Source organism: Mesoplodon bidens, assembly GCF_964165515.1.
Source record: "Mesoplodon bidens genome assembly, chromosome: 1".
NCBI lineage: Eukaryota > Metazoa > Chordata > Mammalia > Artiodactyla > Ziphiidae > Mesoplodon > Mesoplodon bidens.
The window spans coordinates 6,602,986-6,630,599 of record NC_138176.1 but is presented as its reverse complement, the minus strand read 5'-3'; the positions used below and the strand labels follow the sequence as shown (position 1 = coordinate 6,630,599).

Here is a 27,614-nt window from a genome sequence, read left to right as displayed (position 1 = left end):
TCGACATAGGAATGGATAAAGAAGATGTGGTATATACACAATGGAATACGACTCAGCCGTAAAAAAGTATGAAATAATGCCAGTTGCAGCCACATGGATGGACCTACAGATTATCATACTAAGCAAAGTAAGCCAAAGACAAATATCATCTGATATCACTTACGTGTGGCATCTAAAATATGACACAAATGAACTTATCTACTAAAACAAAAAGACTCACAGACCTAGAGAACAGACTTGAAGGGAGGGTGGGGGAGAGAAGTGGGAGTTTGGGGTTAGCAGATGCAAACTATTATATGTAGAATGGATAAACAACAAGGTCCTACTGTATAGCACAGGGAACTATATTCAATATCCTATGATAGCTCGGTGCTTTGTGACCGCCTGGAGGGGTGGGATAGGGAGGGTGGGAGGGAGGGAGACGCAAGAGGGAAGAGATATGGGAACATATGTATATGTATGACTGATTCACTTTGTTATAAAGCAGAAACTAATAAAAAAAATCACTAATCTGAAAAAAAATCCTATGATAAACCACAATGGAGAGAATATGAAAAAGAATATATGTATAACTGAATCATTTTGCTGTAAGCAGAAATTAACACTAAATCAACTATACTTCAATAAAACAGGTTTAAAAAGAGAGGCCCTTCCCCTCTTCATGTCCATGTAAAGTGGTGTTTTTTCCTTTTGAACAAGAAAAGTAACTTCAAGATCAGTGTACCAACCACAGTGAAATAATTAGGATGCTCTGCAGTTTTTCTGTACTTGTGTAGTCGGGAATTAAAACCACTGTCCCGACCCTTTGACCGGCTTTATCTGAGCTATATTAGGCAGCTATCTCTTTCATGGGCCAAACATTTTTCCTAAGAGCTGTAATGAAACCATGAGCGTGTGCGTTTCCCTTCAGAGATGCTGAATTACTGAACCCAGGGCCTGGCCAACACCTACCTTTGGTTCTTTGCAGCTCACAAATCAAGCTGCCTGCTAAGGGGGTATATGTTTTGGCAGAGGGTTTAACCCATCTGTGTGCTGGTAAATGTTTAACTACCCACCACTGGGGGGAAGGAGGAGGGCCTGATCTATAGCATTTGCTGATTTCCATGGTATAAATACTCATGCTCCCAACATGATGTGGCTGAACATGGAAGAGATGTGCAGTGGCCACCATGGCATGGCATTTTCATCCCATAGGAACGACAGATACTGTAATCTCAAGAATGTGGGTTGCGAGAACTACCATGTGACCCAGCAATCCCACTACTGGGCATATACCCTGAGAAAACCATAATTCAAAAAGAGTCATGTACCACCATGTTCATTGCAGCACTATTTACAATAGCCAGGACATGGAAGCAACCTAAGTAAGTGTCCATCAACAGATGAATGGATAAAGAAGATGTGGCACATATATACCATGGAATATTACTCAGCCATAAAAGGAAACGAAATTGAGTTATTTGTAGTGAGGTGGATGGACCTAGAGTCTGTCCTACAGAGTGAAGTAAGTCAGAAAGAAAAACAAATACTGTATGGCTAACGCATATATATGGAATCTAAAAAAATAAATAATATGGTTCTGAAGAACTTAGGGGCAGGACAGGAATAAAGACTCAGATGTAGAGAATGGACTGGAGGACACGGGGATGGGGAAGGGTAAGCTGGGACAAAGTGAGAGAGTGGCATGGACATATATACACTACCAAATGTAAAATAGATAGCTAGTGGGAAGCAGCTACATGTCACAGGGAGATCAGCTCAGTCTCCCTAGAGGGGAGGGATGGGATAGGGAGGGTGGGAGGGAGACGCAAGAGGGATGGGATATGGGGATATATGTATACGTATAGCTGATTTACTTTGTGATACAGCAGAAACTAACACACCATTGTAAAGCAATTATACTCCAATAAAGATGTTAAAAAAATATGGATTGCAGTAAAATATAGTAAAAAAAAAATGGAGGTAAGGAGCTTTGAGCATTTCTTACCTTTGTTTTCAATATAACTGGTATCATTGCCAGCTTATATAATTTTTAAGAATGGCTAGGCTTAACACCTAGCTTGCAAAATTCCTAGAAATTTAATAGTTCTTGCAAAGCAGTGTGGGCTGGCTCCAGCACACCACTGGGTTAAACCTCGCTGCCCAAGTCCAGATTCAGGGCTGTGCCTTCCTCATCCCCTGGGGGAGGGCATAGGAGATGACCACAGCTGCGGCTCAGTCTTCAAAGGTGATTCATTTTGCCGGCTGAGGGGGAAGCTCCTAGTTACCCCTGCCCAGCAGCTTCTTTAGCCTGACTTCTTACATTCCCCTTATTTCATCCATGACCCTCCAACCTCACCTCGTTTCTCGGGATCCCAGGGGTTGGGCAGAGGCCATCAAGGTCCAAGTGGGATTTCTGGAGGTAGGTGTTCAGCTTTCATAATATTGTACCACTTGCTGGCTTTCTCTCCTTTGGGGGACATGACCCAGCCCAGATCAACAGCCACAGCTTTGAGGGATCAGTTCTACTTGATCTTGAGTTGATCTCATGGGTAGGCTGGGATCATTGCTAAGAGTGACATGTGATGCCTACAGTTATAGCTCCCAGCTGCTTCCTGCTTATTCTTTAGATTCGCCCTCATGTCTGTTTTATATTGTTCCCAGGGGTGGGGAGTGCAGGACGCACAGCCGCCAGCGCCACCCCCATGTCCTCCTGTGGCTTGAGAAGCATGGCTCGGTGCAGCTGCGCCCACATAGTTTTGGGGAGAAAAAGAGGGACATGGGTGCATCACACCAACCTGATGGGCGCCCGGCGGAGCCCAGACTCCTGCTGTCCCAGGGTCCTGGCAAGCCGGGTTGTCCTGCTTAAAGGATCTGCAGGCAGAGGCTTCTGAGGAGGGTTTGGCTTACGAGTTCCCTGCAATAAACCACAAGATTATGTCTGATCACCATCTCCGTGAACTCGGACAAGACAGTGACCTCAGGAGTTGTTAGAGTCCCCTGGAGAGTGGGATAGAGAGAGGAGAGTGGTTAAGTTGCTACACAGCCCAAGTTTCATTTACTGTAAACTTTCTGAATACGATCCTCTAACCGCACAGGTGTGGTGGTGGTGCGTGCGTGCATGTGAGGGTGGGTGACGTGTGTTAAAGATTTAACCATAGCATCATTTAGTTACAGTCACTCAAATATGGGTCTTCAGCTGCCATGCTGTTCCCAGGCCTTGGAAGTATAGTTGATGCTGGTGTTTCTGGGCCAGTGTTACCAGGGGATGTAAACTTTCCTGTGCTTTTAGGCTTCTTTTCAATTTATAAAGGCCTAACATGAGAAGGTGGTGAAAATCTTTGCAAAGAACACATTCATTGCTTCAAATTTGCCAGAATCCTGTAACAGAACTTGTTCAGCTGTGGGCGAACCAGACAATGAAGGTGACCATCCTTCACCCATCAGTGTGGGGTCAGTAACATCCCTCCATGAAATACACAAAGGTTCTGCTACCAAAATATTTTCTAATAATTCGTTCAGAGAGTCACAAACTGGCTTGGAAAATGACACCCAGAAGGAAAACCCAAGACACAGTGGTTTGAGGGACAGATATTGTTCTGTAAGGCAGCTGATGGGGCGGTGCTGTATTGACCAGAGGCCAGTGAGGGAGTTGGCAGTAGAAGGTGGGTAAGAGCATGAACTTGGGAGTATCTGCTCTGGGTTTTGTACAAATACCAATACTCTGGGACTCGTGCAAGTCACTTGACTTCTCTGAACCTCAACTTCTCTGTAAAGTGGGAGAAAACAAGACCCATCTCATAGCACGGTTACGAGGACTAAATCAAATAATGTATGGGAAGCTCCCAGAATATAGATAACAATGATTAAAAGTCACTTGTGGGACTTCCCTGGTGACGCAGTGGTTAAGACTCCGCGCTTCCAATGCAGGGGGCCCGGGTTCGATCCCTGGTCGGGGAACTAGATCCCACATGCGTGCTGCAACTAAGAGCTTTCATGTGCGACTAAGGAGCACACCTGCCACAACTAAGACCCGGCACAACCTCCACCCCCGCAAAAAAAAAAAAAAAAGGCACTTGTGCTCCTGGGGTCCCTTCCTTGGCTACTGTGAGAGTGGGGCTCACTGGAGCCAAGTTGGAAAGGCAGTGAGTGTTGATAACACTCTCTTTCGGGCTCAGGGTGAACATAGGCATCCAGGCACCACCTGCGCTGGTCCTTGGAGCATAGAAGCACTCACACATGTACAGAAAGTCTGTAGGCAATGGTGCTAGAAACTCAAGGAAGACAGGACATCCTAATAAACAGATGACCTCATACACTGTCATGGAACGCAGTATTCCACACATCCAGAATACTCAAGATGATTTAAACACATACGAGTTGAATTTCTCATAGTACTCATCCCACTAAAATTATATCTCCACAGCAATCGGAGCTCAGTTAAAAGAAGGCGACAATATAGTCACAATTTAACATAGCTTTATAAAGCAAAGGAAGCTACCAAAGGAGTCTGTCGATCCCAGCTGTATGGAAAATATAGCAACTTGAAACAATGGGGAAACTGGGGTAGGAAAGAGCCACCGAACAAGGAACAGACTTAAAAGCGCCGTTTCGCCATCAGCTCTCATTAATGGAAATATTAACAGCCTGTTGAATGTAAAATAGAACACAACCTTCACTAGAAATACAGGCCATACAATGAGCACAAGCACCGAAGTCAGGCTGTTTGTATATCCAACCAGGCTCTGCGCTTCCTTTTTAACTTCTTGAAGTTGCAGAGAGGAGATGATGTGAGCGTTCAGGGAGAGGTTATCTGTTAATCTCTTAGCATGGAGCCTGGCACACAGTGACCAATACGTGTTAGCTGCTACTGCCTCACAGCTACTACTATTGAAGGAGTGAATTTAACCATCTAAAAGCACCATAATCTTCCCAACAAACACTGGCTGATAAACCACGGCACTAAAGCAAGCTCCATTTCCTATAAGGTGGTAGAAAACAATGAGCACACTAATATGCACAATGTAAAAATGAATGCACGCACCCACATTTGAGGATTAAATAATTCATTACTAAATGATACTAGTTTTGCCACTAAGTATGAATAAATATCTAGTCTTGGTAGTAAAGATAATGTCAGGTTTTTATTACACTACTGGAGACAAAGTGAGATGTATGTTACAGTGTGTCACAATATATTTGGATTTATCATGGAAGCTTAGGAGATAGGTTGGCCGTTCATTCTGGTTTTGCCTGGGACATTCCCAATTTACGGCTGTGTTGAATTTATTAATCATAGTCTTTCTCATGTGCCCCGGTTTAGAGGACAAATTATATGGTCACCATAGTGATAAAAGCCCAAACAGTTGAGATATTGATTGAAAGTTCTGATTCAAACCTGGGCTCAGCAGAGGCACCAATCCCCCTCCCTCCTGCCATGCCCATGACGTGGTTTGGATGGAAACATGAAACAGGTAGCTGCCTAGGTAAGATGCCAGCTTCCCACCAGGCCCAACTGGGACAAACTGGCATCATGGAACAGCGGGGTTAGTCCAAGGTGATGTTTCCTCCCTCCTCAGGGATCAGGCATGGAGCCTATGAGACATTTGGGCAGAAGCACCAGCTGCATGTGCCTTGACCTTGCAGAAAGGGGTGGGACTTCCACACTCCCTTTTAGGCACTGCTTTTCAAGCTGCCTTTGCAAAACCTGAACCTGGGCTTTCCCAATGACGTCCGATCCAGCCTGGCCACAAAGAGCCATGGGAATGGAGCTGAGGAATGACTCCAGGCCAAGTTGCTCACACTCAATAAACATTTCTTTAGATTGATTTTCATTTTAAACAAGGAAATGAGTTCAGATCCCCATTTCTCTTCCCTCTCAACTTCTAGGTACCGGAGAAAAATCGAGATCTGTTATTAAATAGAGTTGTCTCGGGCTTCCCTGATGGCACAGTGGTTAAGAATCTGCCTGCCAACGCAGGGGACACAGGTTCGAGCCCTAGGCTGGGAAGATCCCACATGCCATGGAGCAACTAAGCCCGTGCGCCACAACTACTGAGCCCAAGTTCTGCAACTACTGAAGCCTGCGTGCCTAGAGCCCGTGCTCCGCAACAAGAGAAGTCAACACAATGAGAAGCCTGCACACCACAACAAAGAGTAGCCCCCGCTCACTGCAACTAGAGAAAGCCCATGCACAGCCACAAAGACCCAATGCAGCCAAAAAAAAAAAAAAAATAGAGTTGTCTCATTTCTCCATTTTCTGCTCATGTTTCAGCAAAAGCCACATATTTCAAATTTTTTAGAGGGATGAGAACAAATTTTTAGATCCAAATATAGCCCCTTGCTTTGACCGTCACAGAGAATTCTCAGCTGTTATCTCTTTCTGCATGATCAGCAAGAATAAGTGCATCCTGCTTATCCAGAGGGATCTCCCCAGGAATACTGGGTGTTATCACAGGAAAACGCCAGAGATGCCACAGAGATCCCTGGTGAGCTCGTGCAGGGCTGCGGGGCAGCATAAACATCGCTCACCATCTGGCCCATCCCTGGCCCTGTAGAAATAGACACTTCATGATAACACCAAGGACAACTGGTTCTCTGGGAAATGCCTCAACTTCTTTTTACTCTTTATTCAGAAAAAGCAGAGGTCCTTTAAAGAGCACTTTTACACCTAGCTGGAAGATGTCCCTGGTCCCTTCTTTCTAAAACCACCTGAAAACAGTAAAGAAAATGCACAAGAAGGAGCAAAATTCCACCTCTGAGAAAAACGTATAGCCCCACATGAATATATGAGAAAAGGATGCAAAGTGTCCAGCAGGCTGGGCTGAGGAGAGACCACGGAAGGGACACCTGCGTGGCCAACCTGGTGAAATGCAGAGGGGGAGACATCCACCTTGCCTGCCGGGGATAAGAGTACAGAGTGCGCAGATGATGTGTGTGTGTCAGGGCTGAAGGAGCAGCAGATGAGCCCAACAATCTGTGCACACCAGGAGCAGGGGAGGGGACGTGGCAGGATCTCTGCTGAAATCAGGAGAGGCCAAACCACCACTATCCTTCAAGGCCCGCTGTCCCATGATCCCTGATGAGGTGGGCAATTTGGAGGTGGGCCTGAGTTCTGACTTGGCCTTTCCCCCAACTTTCCTGCAACTGGTTGTTTTTTCCAGGAAGACCTCGCTTCATTTAAAGAGGAATTTAGATACATTAATCAAAACTACTGAAAGAAGGAAGGAAGGAACCATGATCAACAAAAGGCAAACTAAGAAGCCACTGGCAAAAATGTATACATAAGGACATGAAAAAGGAGCTGGCAAAAGTCAAGTGAAAAGGGAAAGGAAAAAAAATAAAGCAACAATGCAAACCAAGGACCAAGACAGTACTGAACACAGTCAGGGCTGTGGGGACCAGCTTGAGGGAAATGAGGAGAAGTTCAACGGTAAATGACAAAGACCACAGACAAAGGTGATACAACATATACATAAATGGTGTCACTTACGGGATCTGAACAAATAGTAAAGAGAGAAAAGATACCCAGGTTTATTTTGTAAAAACTTTTCTGAAAGAGTCAAGTCTATGGATTGAAAGTGTACACTGTTTCCCTGGGTGAAATGAATCAGACTCATCAGAATTAAGACATAATTAATAGGATACAGAGTCATGTCACTTACAAGGAAAAAAGAAATAAGCCAGCTTCTGATTTCTTCAGAGCTGATAGAGGAAGCATGCGTCTAAGAGTTTCAGGGAAAGAAAGTGTGATCCATTAATTTTATGCCTAAACTGTCATTGAAAAAAATAAAGCAACAGCCAAGTGTCTTTGAACATACAAAATTCAGGGAATATACTTCCTAAGAGCTCTTCTGGAAGTCCAATAGAATGAACTTCAGCCAGCCAGGAAAAGAATGGCTCAGTGGCAAGGAGATTAAGCACTAAATCCCTTCAATGTAGACCTAAGGGTAACAAAATTGTGGGAATTATGGCTACAAAACAGAAAGTAAATGTTATTAGCCATAATAATATAGACATTCTAGAACTAACCAAAGTTGGGAGGTGGATCATCCATTTCCAGATATATGGCAGGCTGAGTTATTTTGACCTACCTTCTCTCTAAAATTGTTGGATAAAATGTATTTAATAGAAGAAATGGACAAATTCTTAGTAAGGTACAATCTCCCAAGACTGAATCAGGAGAAACAGAAAATATGAACAGACTAATCACATGTACTGAAATTGAAACTGTGATTAGAAAACTTTCAACAAACAAAAATCCAGGACCAGATGGCTTCACAGGTGAATTCTATCAAACACTGAAGAAGAGTTAACACCTATCCTTCTGAAACTCTTCCAAAAAATTGCAGAGGAAGGAACACTTCCAAACTCATTCTATGAGGCCACCATCACCCTGATACCAAAACCAGACAAAGATACCACAAAAAAAGAAAATTACAGACCAATATCACTGATGAATAGACTCAAAAATCCTCAACAAAATACTAGCAAACTGAATCCAACAACACATTAAAAGGATCATACACCATGATCAAGTGGCATTTATCCCAGGGATGCAAGGATTTTTCAATATCCACAAATCAGTGATACACTATGTCAACAAACTGAAGAATAAAAACCATATGATCATCTCGATAGATGCAGAAAAAACTTTTGACAAAATTCAACACCGATTTATGATAAAAACTCTCCAGAGGGGCTTCCCTGGTGGTGCAGTGGTTGAGAATCTGCCTGCTAATGCAGGGGACACAGGTTCGAGCCCTGGTCTGGGAAGATCCCACATGCCACTGAGCAACTAGGCCTGTGAGCCACAACTACTGAGGCTGCGCGTCTGGAGCCTGTGCTCCGCAACAAGAGAGGCCACGATTGTGAGAGGCCCGTGCGCCATGATGAAGAGTGGCCCCCGCTTGCCACAACTAGAGAAAGCCCTCGCACAGAAACAAAGACCCAACACAGCAAAAAATAAATAAATTAATAAACTCCTACCCCCAACATTTCTATAAAAAAAAACACAACTCTCCAGAAAGTGGATGTAGAGGGAACCTACCTCAACATAATGAAGGTCATATATGACAAACCTACAGCTAGCATAATACTCAATGGGGGAAAGCTGAAAGCATTTCCTATAAGATCAGGAACAAGACATGGATGACCACTCTCACCACTTTTATTCAACATAGTTTTAGAAGTCCTGGCCATGTCAATCAGAGACGAAAAAGAAATAAAAGGAATCCAGATTGGCAAAGAAGAAGTAAAACTGTCACTGTTTGCAGATGACATGATACTATACATAGAAAATCCTAAAGATGCTACCAGAAAACTACTAGAGCTCATCAATGAATTTGGTAAAGTTGCAGGATACAAAATTAATACACAGAAATCTGTTGCATTTCTATACACTAATGATGAAAAATCTGAAAGAGAAATTAAAGAAACAATCCCATTTACCATCACATCAAAAAGAGTAAAATACCTAGAAATAAACCTACCTAAGGAGGCAACTACTCCAAAACTATGACGCTGATGAAAGAAATCGAAGATGACACAAACAGATGGAAAGATATACCATGTTCTTGGATTGGAAGCATCAATATTGCCAAAATAACTATACTACCCAAGGCAATCTACAGATTCAATGCAATCCCTAATAAATTACCAATGGCATTTTTCACAGAACTAGAACAAGAAAATTTTAAATTTGTATGGAGACACAAAAGGCCCTGTACAGCCAAAACAATCTTGAGAAAGAAAAACAGAGCTGGAGGAATCAGGTTCCCTGACTTCAGACTATACTACAAAGTTATAGTCATCAAAACAGTATGGTACTGGCACAAAACAGAAATACAGATCAATGGAAGAGGATAAAAAGTCCAGAAAGAAACCCACGCACCTATGGTCAATTAATCTATGACACAGGAGGCAAGACTATACAATGGAGAAAAGACAGTCTCTTCAGTAAATGGTGCTGGGAAAACTGTACAGCTATATGTAAAAAAATGAAATTAAAACATTCTCTAACAGCATAAACAAAAATAAACTCAAAATGGATTAAAGACCTAAATGTAAGACTGGATAGGCAGAACACACTTTGACATAAATCACAGCAAGATCTTTTTTGATCCTTCTCCCAGAGTGATGGAAATAAAAACAAAAATAAACAAATGGGACCTAATTAAACTCAAAAGCTTTTGTATAGCAAAGGAAACCATAAACAGAATGAGAAAACAACCCACAGAGTGGGAGAAAATATTTGCAAATGATGTGACCGACAAGGGATTAATCTCCAAAATTTACAAACAGCTCACGTGGCTCAATATCAAAAAAACAAACAACCCAATCAAAAAATGGGCAGAAGACCTAAACAGACATTTCTTCAAAGAAGATGTACAGATGGCCAAGAGGCACATGAAAAGATGCTCAACATTACTAATTATTAGAGAAATGCAAATCAAAACTACAATGAGATATCACGTCACACCTGTCAGAACGGCCATCATCAAAAAGTCTACAGACAATAAATGCTGGCGAGGGTGTGGAGAAAAGGGAACCCTCTTGCACTGTTGGTGGGAATGTAAATTGATACAGCCACTATGGAGAACAGTGGGGAGGTTCCTTAAAAAACTAAAAATAGAGCTCCCATATGATCCAGCAATCCTACTCCAGGGCATATATCCTGAGAAAACCATGGTTCCAAAGGATACATGCACCCCAATGTTCATTGCAGTGCTGTTTATGATAGCCAAGACATGGAAGCAACCTAAATGTCCATCAACAGATGAATGGATAAAGATGTGGTACATATTTAAGATGGAATATTACTCAGCCATTAAAAAGAATGAAATTTGCAGCAACATGGATGGAACTGGGGACTATCATACTGAATAAAGTCAGAGAAAGACAAATACCATATGATATCGCTTATATGAAGAATTAAAAAAATTATACAAATGAACTTATTACAAAACAGAAACAGACTCACAGGCTTAGAGAACGAACTTATGGTTACCAGGGGGTAAGGGTGGGTGGGGGAGGGATAGACTGGGAGGTTGGGATTGACATATACACACTACTATATATAAAATAGATAACCAACAAGGACCTACTGTATAGCACAACGAACTCTGTTCAATATTCTGTAGTAACTTTAATGAGAAAAGAACTTGAAAAAGAATAGATACATGTATATACATGTATAACTGAATCACTTTGCTGTACAACTGAAACTAACACAACATTGTTAATCAACTTTACTCCAACATAAAATAAGAATAAAAAATTAAAAAAATAAAAACACTAATAACTCATTACATGTTAACATAAATAATATTTCTTAATGAAAAATTATAGTTTTTGATATAAAAATAAATTCAGTGGAAAGAAAAAAATATTAAAATGTTTCTTAAAAGCATCAAAGAGCTACAAGATAGCAAGATGTTATCAGGCCAACATCTAAGTGAAAGGAGAAGCCCAGAGGGGTAAGTAGTACACTGAAGCTATAGGCCAAATTAGGGAAACCTGGGTTTTGGTTTTGATACCCTTTTAAGGTGAGGGATGCAGGAGTCGAAGGTCAGCACCAGCCTCAGTTCAGTAGGGCACCATTCTCTTCCTGACCTCTCCCTGATAAAGCTGGGCCCTGCAAAGGACTGTACCTCAGGGTAAGAATATTCTAGAAGTAAACACATTCTACTGTCCATCCCTAGCAGACACAAGAAGAGTTCTCTTGGTGCTGGGCAGACCAACCTATAACCACAAATTGCCCCTGAGGACCTGAAGCTGACATCACATCATCTGTGTGGCTCATAAGCCCTGAGCCATTTAAAGGGGCCTCAAGCTGGTGCTGCCCTGGGCACCTGACAGAGGCAAATTACACCCTCTCTGGAGGAACAGACTTCATCCTAGACCTGAAAGAGCTCCCAGAGAATTTTCCAGAAAATTAAGTAGCTCATAGTAAATGACCAAGCACCCAAAGAAGCAAGGGATCGTGAGAGGGAGAGGGAGAGGGGGAGAGGGGGTAACACACCCAAAGAGTTTAGATTTGGGAATTATTGGAACAAATTTTCTTACTGTATTTAAAAGACAAGTCTCATGTCTGAATAAGAACCAAAGAGAATGTCCAGAAACAAAAAGTAAAACACAGCTGAGTTTAAGTACACATTTTGTTATGCTTAGTTTAATACCATTTATATAAACTGAAAACCACAAATTACTATATATTTTCACGGATACCTATTTACATAAAAATACTTGAAAAGTGCTATAGAAAATCAACACCAAACAGACAGAGATTATACCTGGAGGGAGGCTGAGGTAGTCTATACTGTTTAATTTTTCCTTTTTTTTAAAAAAGAAATGTATGCATATTATATATCTGAAATTGAAATAGGTGTATACATAGAAAGACAGGTAACAATGGTTATTTCTATGTAGTATAAATATGGGTGAATTTTAGATTATTTTTACTTTTATATATTTTAAATACAGGTATTCCCCAATTTTTGAAAGTTCGCTTTACCCCACTTTTACAAAAGACCTACATTAGTACCTGTTTTCACTTAACTGAAAGAAATCCAAAGAGGATCTTTGCTTTTACAAAAACAGGCAAAAAGCAAAAAAAAGCTTTCAGCATTTTTTTGGGCAGCAGACGTTGTAGAGACAGCTCACCCTGAGCAGAGGGAGGGGCCCCACTAAGGTCCGTCCCTGTGAACTACACTCAGCATCTCAGCATCAAGCTGGCAGAGCTTTGAACTGTGTCTGCAAGCATCTGTGCTTTATCTCGATTTATTTTTTGCATCCCTTAACAATACGTGTCCCAAGGTAATCGCTTCTTTACTTTATGCCATTTTGGCTTATGAAGGGTTTCACAGGAATGCTCTGCTTTCGGATAGCAGGGAAATCTGTATTTAAAATATTAACAATAACAGAATTAATTTTCTTTTTTATAAATTTATTTAATTTTTGGCTGCGTTTGGGTCTTTGTTGCTGCGCGTGGGCTTTCTCTAATTGCAGCGAGCGGGGGCTACTCTTTGTTGTGGTGTGTGGGCTTCTCATTGTGGTGGCTTCTCTTGTTGAGGAGCACGGGCTCAGTAGTTGTGGCACGTGGGCTCTAGAGCGCAGGCTCAGTAGTTGTGGCGCCCGGGCTTAGTTGCTCCGTGGCATGTGGGATCTTCCCAGACCACGGCTCGAGCCCACGTCCCCTGCATTGGCAGGCAGATGCTTAACCACTGTGCCACCAGGGAAGCCCCAGAATTAATTTCCATCTTTGGGCCAAAGGAGAAAACAAAAGAGAAAACATAGACTATTTAAAAATTATAAATATGGAAAACACTACAAGTTAGAGTCAGTACAGACAGAGCAGTGTTTGGGAAATTCCTAGACTTACGTGCCATGTAATCAAGTATGAATAAAAGTATGAATAAAAATGAAATAATGATCTAAGAAGTTAGAGAAAGAAAATAAACCTAAAAATAGAAGTGATAAAGATAAAAGCAGAAAATAATTAGTAAAATAAAAAATTAATTACTATCATTTAGCAAAGACATTACAGACATTCTAATAATGTTAGATATTTTCATTTAATTATCACAAAGTCCAACGAGAGAGATATTATCTCAGATTTGTAGAGGGGAAATGAAAGTAATGTTTCTGTGGTCTAACAATAGTAAAAGGAAAGTCATATATAAAATCTAGAGCTGGTTCTTTGGGGGTAGGAGGAGTTGAGGAGAAACCAGGTAAATCTAATAAAGAAAAGATAAGCCAATAATGGACAAATAAGTACACAAATACAATGAACAGTGCTGAGGATTAGTCAGGTGGTCATCTAGAAAAATAAAGTTGGATTCCTACTTCATTTTATACACTAAAGAGCAGGTGGATCAAATACTTAAATGTGAAGAAAAGATCATGAAGGTATAAGAAATAGAAAAACATATTTGTAATCTTTGGGTAGACACGCCTTTCTAAACATGACAAAAAAAGTGGCAAAGGAGGCGACAACATAGTGTATGAAAAAGGGACAAAACAAATGGATTTTAAACCTGTGGAAAGATCCTCCATCTCATTCTTAGGAAGAAAAATGTAGATACTTTTTTTTTTTTTTTTTTTTTTTTTTTGCGGTATGCGGGCCTCTCACTGTTGTGGCCTCTCCCGTTGCGGAGCACAGGCTCCGGATGCGCAGGCTCAGCGGCCATGGCTCACAGGCCCAGCCGCTCCGCGGCATATGGGATCCTCCCGGACCGGGGCACGAACCCGTATCCCCTGCATCGGCAGGCGGACTCTCAACCACTGCGCCACCAGGGAGGCCCATGTAGATACTTTTTTTTCCCAACCTATCACATTGGCAAAGATAAAAAAAAATCCTCTGAACGCACTATATTGGTGAAGACTTGGGGAACAGAAATTGGGACGACTCCTTTGGAAGCATTTCTGCCTCACTACCAAATTTCTAAATGCATATGGCCTTGGATCAGCAATTGTGCTCCCAGTAATTTATCCCACGTCCATCGTCATGCATCGGCCCAAGGTACCTGGGCAAGAATATGCCTGTTTGAAGGAGCAAATGATTGGAAACCACCCATGTGGCCATCAGTAAGGGACTGGTTAAAGAATCTACGGTGTGGTTCTACCATGAAATACTACACAGCCAGTGAAAAGGATGAGGTGGATCTGGAATAACCAAAGTAGAAAGAAGTACGGAGTGTGCTGCCATTTGAATCCAAAATAAGGATCTAAGGTTTGAAATAAGAGTGATAGCAAGGTGACGGCTGCTGAAGATGCGTGACAGGCGGCCAGGTTTCACTGTACCTTCCTCTCCAATTTTGAGTGTCTGAAATTTCCAAATTTTCCATAATCTCTCACTCTGCAGAGAGAGACAGGTGGAAGAGACTTTTCACTGTATTCTAAATTACATTTTACAAAAGTCTAGTAGCAATGATTGCTTCTGCGAAGGGAGCCTGGTGACAAAGGTGGGAGAGAGACTGTTTTCTGAATAACCCTTTACGCTGTTGGAATTTTTTACTTATAGGCATCCATTGCCTGTTACAAAATATAAAGGTAAAGTATCAGGCATCCGGTTTTTTTTTCATGTACAATCTGGGTGTTTATAGTAACAGAAGTGAGTGGAAAACAAACATGCCATTGACTACTGTAATGAGTTAAACGGCTTCCCTCTGAAGTGATTTCTCTCCAGGGAGATAAGGGTGCTTCCCCGTGCAGTAACTTTAGAGACATCAGATGGGTCTGTCATGTAAATATTAGTGTACTTTCTACAACACCGCATTTCTTGTGGTTGTACTGTTACTGGAATAAAGTCAAGTGCCTTCAATGCTAAAGGCTCAGAAATTTTTCTTAAACTGATTTCATGTCCTATGCAAGTGTTTTCTACAACCTGCATGACTAGTACTTTGTAAAACTTGTTTACGCTTCAATTGTACATAGTATTTTTTAAAGAAATGTATTTTTATTTAGATACCTTCAAAGTTGAATTCCTGTGTGTGAAGCATTGTACAATGATACATTTCTCTTTTGAGTGTCATTACGGTTGTACAAAGGTTTTCACTGGTTCTGTATTTCTACAGTTACTGACAAGCATGTAACGCTGACTTTATCCTACATATAGTTGGCGTTTCAAATAAATGGCTTGGATAGAGAAAAAAAATCAGTGTATGATATGAAACTCAACAAATTTTAGCGGAAGTTTCTGGAAGTACTGGGCAGGCAGAGGTTAGCAGGAGTCCAAAACCTTGGTAGCTACACTTTACATTTATAGGAGTAAGTGGCTCCAATTTTTGCTAACCCATGACTCACTGATATGGCAGCCCCTCCCCACCCCCCAGGGAGTAAGTGAGCCAGTGACAAGGCTTATTATTTACGACTGAAAATTCACATCAATTCAGCATATTTCCTACGTGTCTACTGTGTTCAAGGGCCTGGGCTGAGGTGTACCTGGAGATGAATAACTCAGTCTTGTGCCTTCTGAAATGGGGCAGGACAGGTGTCCGGGTGACTCTGAGTAAGGAGACCCCTGGGAGGACTGCAGAAAGGCTCGGGGGGTGGGGGTCTCAGAGAACACCTGGGCAAAAGGGTGAAACCTAGGGAGCCGAGAGAAGACACAGAGGATGCTTCCCAGCACGTTTTCTCAGTTATTAGCTTTAGGCTTCCCTGTAGTAACGAAGGCTTTTATAATGATTTTCATCTCACTTCTTTGGGAGAGCATCTTGACGAATGGATTCTTGTGAGTGCTGGTTTAAGTATCGGCCACTCACACAGGTCCCAAGCGTGCAAATCCTCTTTCAAATCCATTCAGATACCGAATTCATTCTGTTGAAGATGACTTGGAACGTTTGGGCTCAACCTCAGAGCGACCAGCTATCGCCGGATGGTTCCTAAATCATGGTCTCAATTAATTTGTTTGGCTCCTATTTATATCCTTATAAAGCATTTACGAATGAGTAGTTATTCTCACGAATAAGAGCCTGTGTTAATTGTTCATCACTTTTTGTGTGGGTTGGGAGAGGGAGGGCTCCTTGAAATAGCTCTCCCCCGCTCTCTCTGAGGCTACTTAAGCCAAGTCTGATTGCTCTACAGTCTTAGAAGAGATGTACAAGATTGGCCAGTCTTGTTTTACAAAATACGGTGTGTTGTACGTTCTACAGACACAGGTAAGGTGTGGATGAGGAGAAATGTCATGTTTGTCAGAAACGCTGAACTGAAAATCTCCACCTCTACAAAAAAGGCATGGAGGATTTTTCATTTAAGATGCTGCGAATATCCGGAATGCAATGCAACTACTGCTAGGGTTCTGAACAAGGGCTGGTTCCAAGAAAGACAATAGTAGACAAGAAGGGCTGGAGTGTGATACTGTTACAAGCAAAAGCAAAGAGAAATGAAAGACTTTCTTGTTACAGTCTGAGGCTCTGCACGATGCCAGAAGGTACCCACCCCCCCTTCACCTTTATCTCTGTGGCAAAAGTGGGGGAAATGAATGAAAGGTCATCAAGGCAGTCAGTGATCTGAAACATGCTCATCATGCCAGTCTTCCTGCAGTTTCTGCCTCCCTCCCCTCTCCAGCCACCTGCTCGTGCACCCATTTTAAGACTGCAGGCGGAGGACATGGGTTTGAGCCCTGGCTCTCCCGCTTTGGGGGGGGTCTTGCTATTTTTTTTTTTTTTTTTTTTGCGGTACGTGGGCCTCTTACTGTTGTAGCCTCTCCCGCTGCAGAGCACAGGCTCCGGACGCACAGGCTCAGCGGCCATGGCTCACGGGCCCAGCCACTCTGCGGCATGTGGGATCTTCCCGGACCGGGGCATGAACCTGTGTCCCCTGCATCAGCAGGCAGACTCTCAACCACTGCGCCACCAGGGAAGTCCCGGGGGGGGTCTTGCTATTTAGCCTCACTTTACCTTGTCTCCTCCTCTGTCAAATGGGGCTGTTGGCAGTACCTGCCTCCTAGGCCTCCTTGAGAGCATTAGAAATGCCTGCAAAGTGCTTAGCCCGGGAGCATCAGCCACATAACTGGCGCGCAATCCGTGCTTGCTATTTTATAACAATTCAAAACACAACTGAGAAGCTCCTTATACCAAAACACTTAGTAAAACAACTCAAACACACATAGGCATCTATAGACCACTTGGTTATGAGAATAAAAGTAGAAATTAATCCTGCCATTGCTGAACTTTCTGCAGCACAGACCAGTTGTGCCAGAAAGAGGGTTGGTAAGTATTCTCACAGGCCCATCTGCTGTCTCAGGAAAGGACTTTAATTCAGCCAAAAGCAATCTAAGAGACAGATTCGGTCGTCGTTTTTTGCTTCCTACTGTTCTAGTAAAGAAGCTAATCTGACTGGAAAAACAATCTTAACCAGTCAGTTCCGTAGTATAACTCACTGATAAGATTCCACGGAGAAAAAGCATGCCTAACGTTTTCCAGGAAACTAAGGGCTTAAGTCCAGATCAAGTATGACCACACATCAGCACGTATAATTCAAATGCCATTTTAAGGGGCAAACTTTAACAAAAATACAGATAAATGCTAAGTGATGCTTTCAGGCGATGTTTACGTGTTAGGAGAATGGCCCATCTATGGATTGAAGGTGCTACTTACATTCCCGTTAGAATCATGGCACATTTCAGACTGACAGCAGAAAACTGCGTTTCCATCTCCAACTTCTTAGCACAGCCTTCTCTAGACATAATTCTGTGCGCAGAGAAATCTAGTTCGTAGATGTGACATTGAACGTGTTTTTATTTAAACTTTAAATGAATGGATGAAGCCTACTAATTATAATAAACTGCATAAAGGATTTCAGTGTGCCACGTCCTAGAAATTTAACGAAGCTCCCAGAGTTTGTCCTCGATCCTTTCCTTTTCTCATCCGGGAATAAAGTTAGGCACACTGGTGTTGGTGGGTAAGAATGTCACCTGAATGTCTTCACATTTTCTAGCCTTTTGAGTCACACTTATTTTTAAATTCATATTTAGTAACCTGAGACCCTCTCTTGTGTGATGGTCTCAGGGTCCCTGGGTGGTGTCTGTGTCGGGGGGCTGCGCCTGCCACCTCCCAGCCTGCGCTCCTCCAGGCTGCTGTCTGGGTCCTCTCCCCGCAGCTCAGGCCTGACTCTGCAGGAGGCCGTCCTCCCCCTGCACACATGCCCCTGGTGAGACTGCAGCGTCTCCTTCATCTGCCGACCAACTCAAGACCGGCACGAGGCCGCAATGGTTAGCCCCCTGCGCTGAGGTTTGGGGATGTAAGGGCAGAAAAGGGAAACGTAAAACCCGGTGTCCGACGTTATTTCTCCTAGAGTCGCTGGCTCTCCCAGTGCTTCTCGGGCCCCCTTCCCTCCCGGAAGTCAAGTCGGTTGACTTTACAAACGATGTCTGGGCTGAGAGAAAGTGATCCTTTCGCTCTATGAAGCACAGCTCTTGAGCTCACGTGCCCCCATCTCTCCCCCTACCTGGGCGTCAGAGCTCAAGCCTGCTGCCCGAAGATGCCCCTCCAGAATTCTGCTCAAGACATGTGTTCGGTGTGCATGTGTATTTCCTCCCCTTATTATACATTACTCTTTAAAAAACGATCATACAGTAAAATGGACTTTTCTGGGGTACAAAATTGGATGATTTTGAACACTTTTTTCATCAGAGAAAAAACACCTAAAATACCTTAAGATTAACTGTCATCAGAAAGCCTCTCAAAACCCTCCGGGATCCTTCTGTAGCCACTCCTGGAACTAGCCCTGTTTTCCTTTCCTCCTCTTTCCCTTCCAGAGCCTGAGATAAACTCTCTATCCGGCAGCTGTCAGTGCAGAAGACCTCCCCCAGTGCTTCTGTCGTGGCTTATATGATGGAAATGGATGCTGGTTTGTCTGATCTCCTCATTTAAGTGCCCATTCCTGGTGGATTGCTAACCTAATATACAAGGTAGGGCAGGGGCCAATGCCAAGCAGAACAAAGACAGTCTATCATGCTCCCTGCCTATGCACACAGTTGTAGGTGACCACACACCCCTGTGGCCTCTTATTTTTTTCATCATTTTTCCAGCCTTTTCTCAAGCCCACACTTTGCCTTTCATGCTCAGGCTGTGGTTCAGGAGAACTTGGCAGCCGTCAGCTAAAAGCTAGATGAATACACTGAATTATTTTCCTCTAAAAGAGCTGACAGGATGAAAAGGAAATGAAAGTTCGTTTCCTCCATCAAGGCTGAGGAGTTAGTTTGAGAAGCTTGAGTTCCAAGGCTCATTTCCCCGAGAAGGAAATGGTAGCCCAGAAAGGCCCATTTGTGGACAAGAGAAGGAGTTGATTCAACTGTCCTTGATTTTTAAAAATCACACAGAACATTTGATGGAACATTTTCTATAAAGAATTAACTTACCCTTCAGATGTGAGGCTGACCACGACTGTGGTGTTTATGATAGCGTTTTCCTTCCAGAAAGTGTAGATGGTAAGTCTGGATGAACAAAGCAGGGCTGGCCATGTAGCCATGTGTCTGTCATGTCATGTGGGACAGGGCACTAGTAATGCTAAAGTACAAAGTGTCAGTGGATTCAATCCGCGTTGCCGAACCAGAGCCACCTCCGAATAGGCACTGCACTTGCACGGAATTAATGCCAGTTCCCTCTGTGTGATGGGAGGGAAAGTGAGAGCTTAATCTGTATCATATGTCTCGGAAAAGCTCCAGACAGACAGACACCAGCCTGGAGTGAGAAGTGTGGATTTTTCAGTTACTAATGTTTAAAGGGTAACACTTCCTCAGTTTCATAAAACAGAATGAAGGCCTTTTTTGGGGCCTGCCTTAAAGGAACTCTTGAAGGCGTTGCTTCTGTAGGCATTCACTGCTGGTAGGAAAAAAGACACCAGCAAGTAGAAATATCCTTCCTATTAGAGACAGTCCTAGATTCACACGGTACACAGGCAAGCTGCTTAAACAGAGACAGGAGAAGCCTCGGTACCAGGGAATCCTTGGGGAAGTGGCTTATGGGCTCTGAGAATATCTGAAATTTGCATACAAAATATTGAGTAGTGGTGCATCCTCTGATGGTTCATAGCCTTCATCAGCTTCTCGAATAAGTCCAGAAAAGTTTAGAAGGTGCCCACCCCTTCCACCCATGTAAATCCAAGACAGGTTCAAAACCAATGTTGACAGAATGGTCAACAGACAACAAAATAAACAGAAGTTATAGGTGGATCTTAAGTGACTGAAATGGGAGAGGACTTCGTAAGCACAAAAGGAATGGGCGAGTTCACCAAAGATTAATAAATTAAATATTAAAAACTGGAATTCCTTTTATACCAAAAAATAGCATAAATAAATAAAACTGAAAGACAAATTAGGGAGATGTTTACAGTAAATTACTGGAAAAGGGTAAATATTCTTAACCCATTAAGAAAATGAACTCTAACAAGAGGGAGGAGATATGGGGATGTATGTACATGTATAGCTGATTCACTTTGTTATAAAGCAGAAACGAACACACCATTGTAAAGCAATTATACTCCAGTAAAGATGTTAAAAAAAAACTAACAAATCAGGAAGAAAAACTCTCTCTCACAGAGGAAAAAAATAGGCAAAGATGGGAACAGACAACTTACAGAACAAATACAGTTAATAGCAGCTGTATGCTGGAGCTGGCTGTAAGCAGCTCATGTCAACTGATTCTCTACTTCTTGTTCAGTGACATCACGTTAATAACTTGAAATTGATCATGGTGGAGTTTTTACAGCAGAGAAATTACCTACAAATCAAGGCTTTTTTTTTTGGACAGCCAATTTACCAGCACACCATTTGTTAATAGATATACAAAAAGCAGTTCAAGTGTCCTGGCAATCAAAGAAATGCAAAAAGAAATGAGATCTGGACAAGATGGAATAAGCACATTTCACCCTATTCCTCCTGCAAATTATAACAAAAAAGCCTGGAGAAAATTCATAAAGCAGCTGACACTCTAAAAGTTGCAGGAAAGTAAATGGACTGGCTAGGGACCTCAGAACTCAAGGAATGACCCAGTAGTGAGTCCTTGTTTTTTGTTTTCCCCTTCTTTATATCTTGGCCTGGGCTCTGGAGAGCCCCCCATCTGGAAATGCCAATAGCACTAGACAGACGGACAGACAGACAGACACACAGACACACACACACACACACACACACACACAGACACACACACAAGCCGGAGGAAAGCCTGCTATCTTTAGCTAAAAGAACAGGAGAAGGGTGACCCAGTAAGAGCAACATTTGACCATACCTGACCTTACTCTACCTCTGGGTGAGCACTAGGAAAAAGCCATGCCCTGCTGTCCCCACTGGGCACCACATCCTGGAGCTGGCAGAGCCCTGCTTTCCATCCCTCCTTGCAATAACAGACCTCATCTCTTCCCTGGAACAGAGACTGTGGATGGAATTTTTCAGTGGATTTCTCATCACCGTAAAGACCAGAAGGAAGCAGAACAACAGTTTTCAAATGTTGCAAGACTAAAACAGTTAACCCAGAATTCTATATCCATTGAAAATATGCTTCAGGAATAAAGGTGAAACAGACATTTTCAGATGACGGAAAACTAAGAGAATTTGTCACCAGCAGACCTGCTTTCGAATGGCTAACTTGAATAGCTGAAGGAAGTTTTTTCAGACAGAAAGGAAATGATAACAGAAAGAAACCTGGAACATCAGAGTGGAGAAAGAATGGAAAGGGTGACTATGTGAGTAGATACTGTAAACCATTCTTAAGTTTAAAAAATGATGCTTGATGTTTGAAAGCAAAAATGACAACATCTGAAGTGCTTCTCACTATGTAAAGGTAACACTTAAGACATCCATATCTTAAAGGGAGAGGGATAAAGAGACCTAAAAGGAGGTAAAGTTTTTACATTCCACTTGAAGTGATGAAATATTGACACTAGTAGGCTGTGATAAATTATGTACCTATATTGTAATTTTTTGAGGAGCAGTTTTCAATCAGGGGTGACTTTTGTCTCTCAGGGAACATCTGGCAATGTTTAGAGACATGATTACACACTCTACTGCCATCTGTAGTTGGTAGAAACCAAGTTGCTGCTAAATATTCTGATACGCGGGTCAGTCCCATACAACAAAGAGTCATCCAGCCCCAAATGCCAACAATGTCGAGGTTGAGAAACCCTGCCCTAGGGCAGCCATACAAAAAAGTGCAGCCAGACAATATAAACACTACTGACGAATCAATATGGAATAGTGAAAAATGTTCAACAAACCCACAAGAAGTCAGGAAAGAGGAGTATGATAAAAACATTAAAATGGTAGACTTCAATTCTAACATATCAATACTTACATTAAAAGTAAATGGTCTATACACATCAGTTAAAAGACAGTGACTGACGGAACAGATGAATACACGACCCAACTATATGTTGTCTCTGAGAAACTCATTTCAAGTCAAATGACGTAGGTAGATTAAAAGTAAAAAGATGGAAAAACCCATACCTTGCAAACCCTAATCAAAAGAAAACTGAGGTGAATGTATTTATGTGAGATAAAGTAGATTTTAGAACAAAGTCATCAGAGCTAAAGGACATTACATAATGATAAAAGGGTCAATTCACCAAGAAGACACAATAATCCTAATTGTTTTGTACCAAAAACAACAGAGCTTCAAAACACATGAAGTAAAAACTGATGGCCAAGAAGAGACGCAGTTATAGTTGGAAACTTCAACATCCCGTTCAGTAATTTATAGAACTACTACACAGAAAGATATTTTGTTTTATGTATCAAATGCGCAAAGCTTTGAAATGTTAATACTTAGTACTAGTATGCTCTGTACTAGTATGGGAATGTAAGTGCGTATCCATCCTTAAAAAATGCTTAATTTATACATTAAGACGCTTAAAATGGTTATACCATTTTTCAACCCAGTATTTTCACTCTTAGGAATCTCTCCAAGGGAATAATTAAAGTGGTCCAAAATTTATCTATCTAGACCTTCATAAGAGAGCTATTTATAATAGCAAAAATTGGAGATATCGAAACATGCCCAGTAATTGGCAAGCACTTAAAAAAGTATTCTATATACACATACAGTGTTGCCGATAAAATAACATTTTAAACAATTTTTAATGCCATGGTAAATGGGAATGACTTTTAAGGCAAAGAAGTAGAATATATATAATGCAATGTACATATAGAATAATCTAAATTATGTTAAATAGACATTTAAGTATACAAAAATTGATAGAAGAAAATATAACATTGATAGCAGTGAAAAATGACCAGCGATTATATCTTTGTGCTTTTCACTTGGTTGCTTTTACTTTTCTCCCCACCTCCAGTTTCCTGTTGTTCATGTCATAACAAACAGTTACTTCCAAAAACGGCATAAAAATGAGATCATATACACAAAGTATCTTACACACTCTTGCATCTGGTATGGAGAAACTAAATCGGTGGTAACATTTTTGTAAATAATTTTTGAAGGCGAAAAAGGTAAGAAAGTAGGCCCATTATCATTCCTAAAGTGATCATCTCTGTTTTATTGCCCAGGCCTAATTATTCACAGTGCCACCTGTCACTCTCAAAAGTGTCACGGTCTAGATGACAAGTTGAATGGGCACCCTCACTATTCTGAATAGAAAAGATAAAAATATTCCTAATAATACCTAAAATATATTGCACCATAACTAGACACCAAGCACTGTACTAAATGCTTTACCTGGATGATCTTATGTATCCATCTCAGGAGCTGAATTATCTCCATTGTATATGGGTGCTGAGAACTTAAGCAACTCGCCCATGTTCAGACTTTAGCAAGTAGCAGAGTCTGGATCTGAATGACCTCCATCAAATTAACAACTGAGGGCATACCTGGGCCTGTCTGAGTGCAGGGTTGGCCGGCAGGGGTCTGGCAGGGACGCAGGGCACACGAGGAGCCGGGTGCAGGGGCGGGAGTCCTCGCTGAGAAGAGCTGGGCAGAGGGGTGGCCTCAAGGGCTTTGAGGGGTCTGCTGATGTCCACATGCTGACACTGCGGCCATCTCCTGGGATTGTCCTGTGGGGTCAGAGCAAAGAGCCATGATGGGGCCATTACTGTGTAATTCCTGGAGGGACAAGCAGTGCTAACTCACCTGCTCTAGCTGCAGGGGGAGGGCAGGTGGACGAGGGGAAGAAATCAAGGGATTACAGCAGAGGGCATCTGTAATTATTGATGTCAGCTTCAGGATTCTAACAAACCACCCTCCCCCACCCCCAAACCTGGAATAGTGGGGTTGTGTTCTATCTAAATGTTTAAAAACTGGTTTAATTCGTTAGCAAGTAGGTGCAAGGCAGAAGCACCAACACGCATGAAGACACAGACCAGGTCTTAAGGGAATTCCAAAGGACTTGTGAAAATGAGACGTCGTTCAGTGTACACCAGGCTCGATGAGAACCGAGGAAAACTCCTGGGGAAGGAGCATCGGGGCGGAGGTGAGGGTCTGGGTCTGGAGGACCGTCTCCTGCCTGGTGGCCTTGTTTTTAGTGACAGATGAGAACGGATGCAGCGTGGGTCTCATGCCCCCTGCCCCTCCCTGCCTCCCTCTTTTCTTCCTTTCTTTCTATAAATAGCTTTATTGAGGTTTCATTGACTATTAATTGCATATATTTAAAATGTACAACTTGGTAAATTTTGACGTAGATTCACACCCATGAAACCATCCCAGTAAGTAAAGCGAAGAACATATCCATCGCCCCGTCTTCCTTCCCTCCCTCCGTCCCCCTTTCTCCGTCTCCCAGCAGCTATTGATCCGATTTCTGTCACTATCAATTGGTTTGCATTTTCTAGAATTTTATATAAATGAAATCATCATTTTTGGTCTGGCTTCTTTCACTCATCATAATTACTTTGAGATTTATCCAAGATGTAGTGTGTATCAATAGTTCATGTTTTCTAATTCTGAGTAGCATTCCACTGTGTAAATATACCAAAGTGTGTTTACCCTTTTACTTGTTGATTGATATTTGGGTAATTTCTGGGTTTTGGCTCTTCAAGATAAAATTGCATCTTTGGCTCTTGCAAAGGAAGCTGTTTTTCCTGTCTCCCATGGTTAGGGGTGAAAGGTGATAATGCTTATTAGGGAAGGCTGTCTCCTCTTTGGAACCCAACCCATAGGTACATCAAAAGCACTTGGTGGGGGAACCTAAATATCAGAGTGAGCACTAGTCATAACTCATCAAGGTAGCAGGAAAGTGGAGAGACAGGAGGGAACCATGAGGTACTTTGGTTTGAGGATCCAGCTCTTTGAAGCCATCGGTTGGACGGAGATTCTATAGCCCAGGGCTGGAGCAAAATGGGCCTGACCAAGGGTTCAGTGTAACTCTCAGAAATACCCTGGGAGTAGCAGCGGGCCACAGAAGCTCGCCCAAACCCAGTCAGTGGCATTCTCAAATCACAGAAGGGGTCTAGCAGCAGGACCCTGCCTGGTCAGCATACCCGGTGGGCCTCCTAGGACTGTGGCCACCTGGGTGACTGCAGGGATGATGACTGTGTAGCGTGTCCTGCAGGGCACATGGCCTCCGTGGGACCTGGCACCGTGAGCCTCTTCCAGCCCCAGCCACCACCTCGGGAAGCCCCTATGGTCCCGAGGGTGCTGACCCAGCCTCTCACAGCAAGAGGCTGCGGGGGCTAGTCCTGCTCAAGCTCTTCTGAAAAACCTGCATCTTCATGTGCTTGCTCGCTTCTTATGTTTGTTCAAAACTCACCTTAGGTGTGTTGGAAGATGGCGGCTTCCTCATCAGCCCTTTGCTGAGGTGGGTAAGGTGAGCCTGACTAGGCTGGGAGCCACTGGACGGCCGGGAAGGGCGCACACACCTGCAACGCAATCCCAGACACACTTGCCGAGGGCGCTGTCTCCTCTGCCTGACTTGACTTTTTCTGTTTTGTTCACAGTGACACGCAAGATGCAATTCACTTCTTTTAACTTAGTGTGGTAAACATGCAAGAGAAAAGTTCTCTAACGCTCTTACGAGATTAAAACATAAACATTGAGTTTTTTCCCCCCAAGCCATTATTCTGTTAAATTAGTTCTTGCAATCCAGAGACACACAGCTTGGGACACCTGGGAGACGTTTTGCGTAAAGCTGGCATTTTAGCAATGATGTCTTGGAATATATTTGGATTGAAAGCTACCCCATCTGATAAAAATGTTTTAATATTCCATCTTGTAAAAAGTACCAGTGTAAGGGTGGGAAAAACACACCAGCGGAATTCATCAACACCCTGCTTATTTATGTAATAAATTGCAAATAGTTTGAAGGGAAAGTGAAAGGGGCAGCTGGTCTGGCAGAAATGTTAAAACACCAAACCAACAGAAAACCTGACCTCTTCTTTGCTAAGGAAACACAGTGCGAAGCAGCCCATCGCACATTCTTTCAAATGCCATTTCTTGAAAAGATGACCCTAACCCAGGGTACCTTAGCTTTTCAATGGTGGTTTTTTTATCTGTAAACAGCAGTCGTATCAATGTCTTCCTTTTGAGATAAACCACGAATCCAGCAGCAAGAAGACACAGGATGGTCACCAAAATTCCTATCGTTAAACCTTGGTTACCTGAAAGAAAGCACATTTGACTCAGAGAAGGAGGCATATAACTAAAATACGGGGAGTATCAAACTGTGACATTTATGGCAAAAGGAACTTTGAAGGAAGGACCAGAAATGAAGGGAGTAAATCCCTGAATTGTGTACCGATAAATTAGTCTCACTTCAAAGGTCGTGTCTGAGGTGCAATCTGCCCTATTATTCATTTCTGACAAGTCTGGAACTTGCTAAATGGGAATACAGTCTGGCCAGTGGGACCATATCCCTGGTCACACGGGCCCCCCAGGCATGACAACAGCAGGGGAATGGTGGCGAAAGTAACAGGGAGCTGTCACTGGAATCCCATCAGAATTAAAGTGGTCCCCAAACTGCACTCTTCCCAGCCCCCATTACAAATATGCTCCTGCAGGCTCCTTCCTCTCTCATTCTTTGGTGTTGGCGTCTGTTTTTGTTTTTTGTATTTTTTTTTAGACCAAGACCTTACACTTCTGGATATCATCAAATTAGAAGGTGAAAAAGCAAACTCAGTTTAAATGCCCTTGGGTTCTGTTTCGTTATGTTAGGGACTTAAAAACGCAGCCTGGGAGGAGGGGCAAACCCCTTTCTCT

At 42.6% G+C, this 27,614-nt stretch overlaps 1 protein-coding gene across 1 annotated transcript in view; it reads right to left on the bottom strand.

The window, feature by feature from the left end:
• ADAM12 (ADAM metallopeptidase domain 12) overlaps window positions 1-27,614 on the bottom strand; it is a 408,187-nt gene that overhangs the window by 6,286 nt on the left and 374,287 nt on the right. Inside the window, exons 19-22 of the mRNA XM_081234121.1 lie at window positions 26,881-27,016; window positions 26,170-26,278; window positions 24,299-24,481; window positions 2,778-2,896 (exon numbers count right to left, since the gene is read on the bottom strand). Coding sequence (XP_081090247.1) covers window positions 2,778-2,896; window positions 24,299-24,481; window positions 26,170-26,278; window positions 26,881-27,016 — 547 coding nt within the window. The remainder of the gene's footprint in view (window positions 1-2,777; window positions 2,897-24,298; window positions 24,482-26,169; window positions 26,279-26,880; window positions 27,017-27,614) is intronic.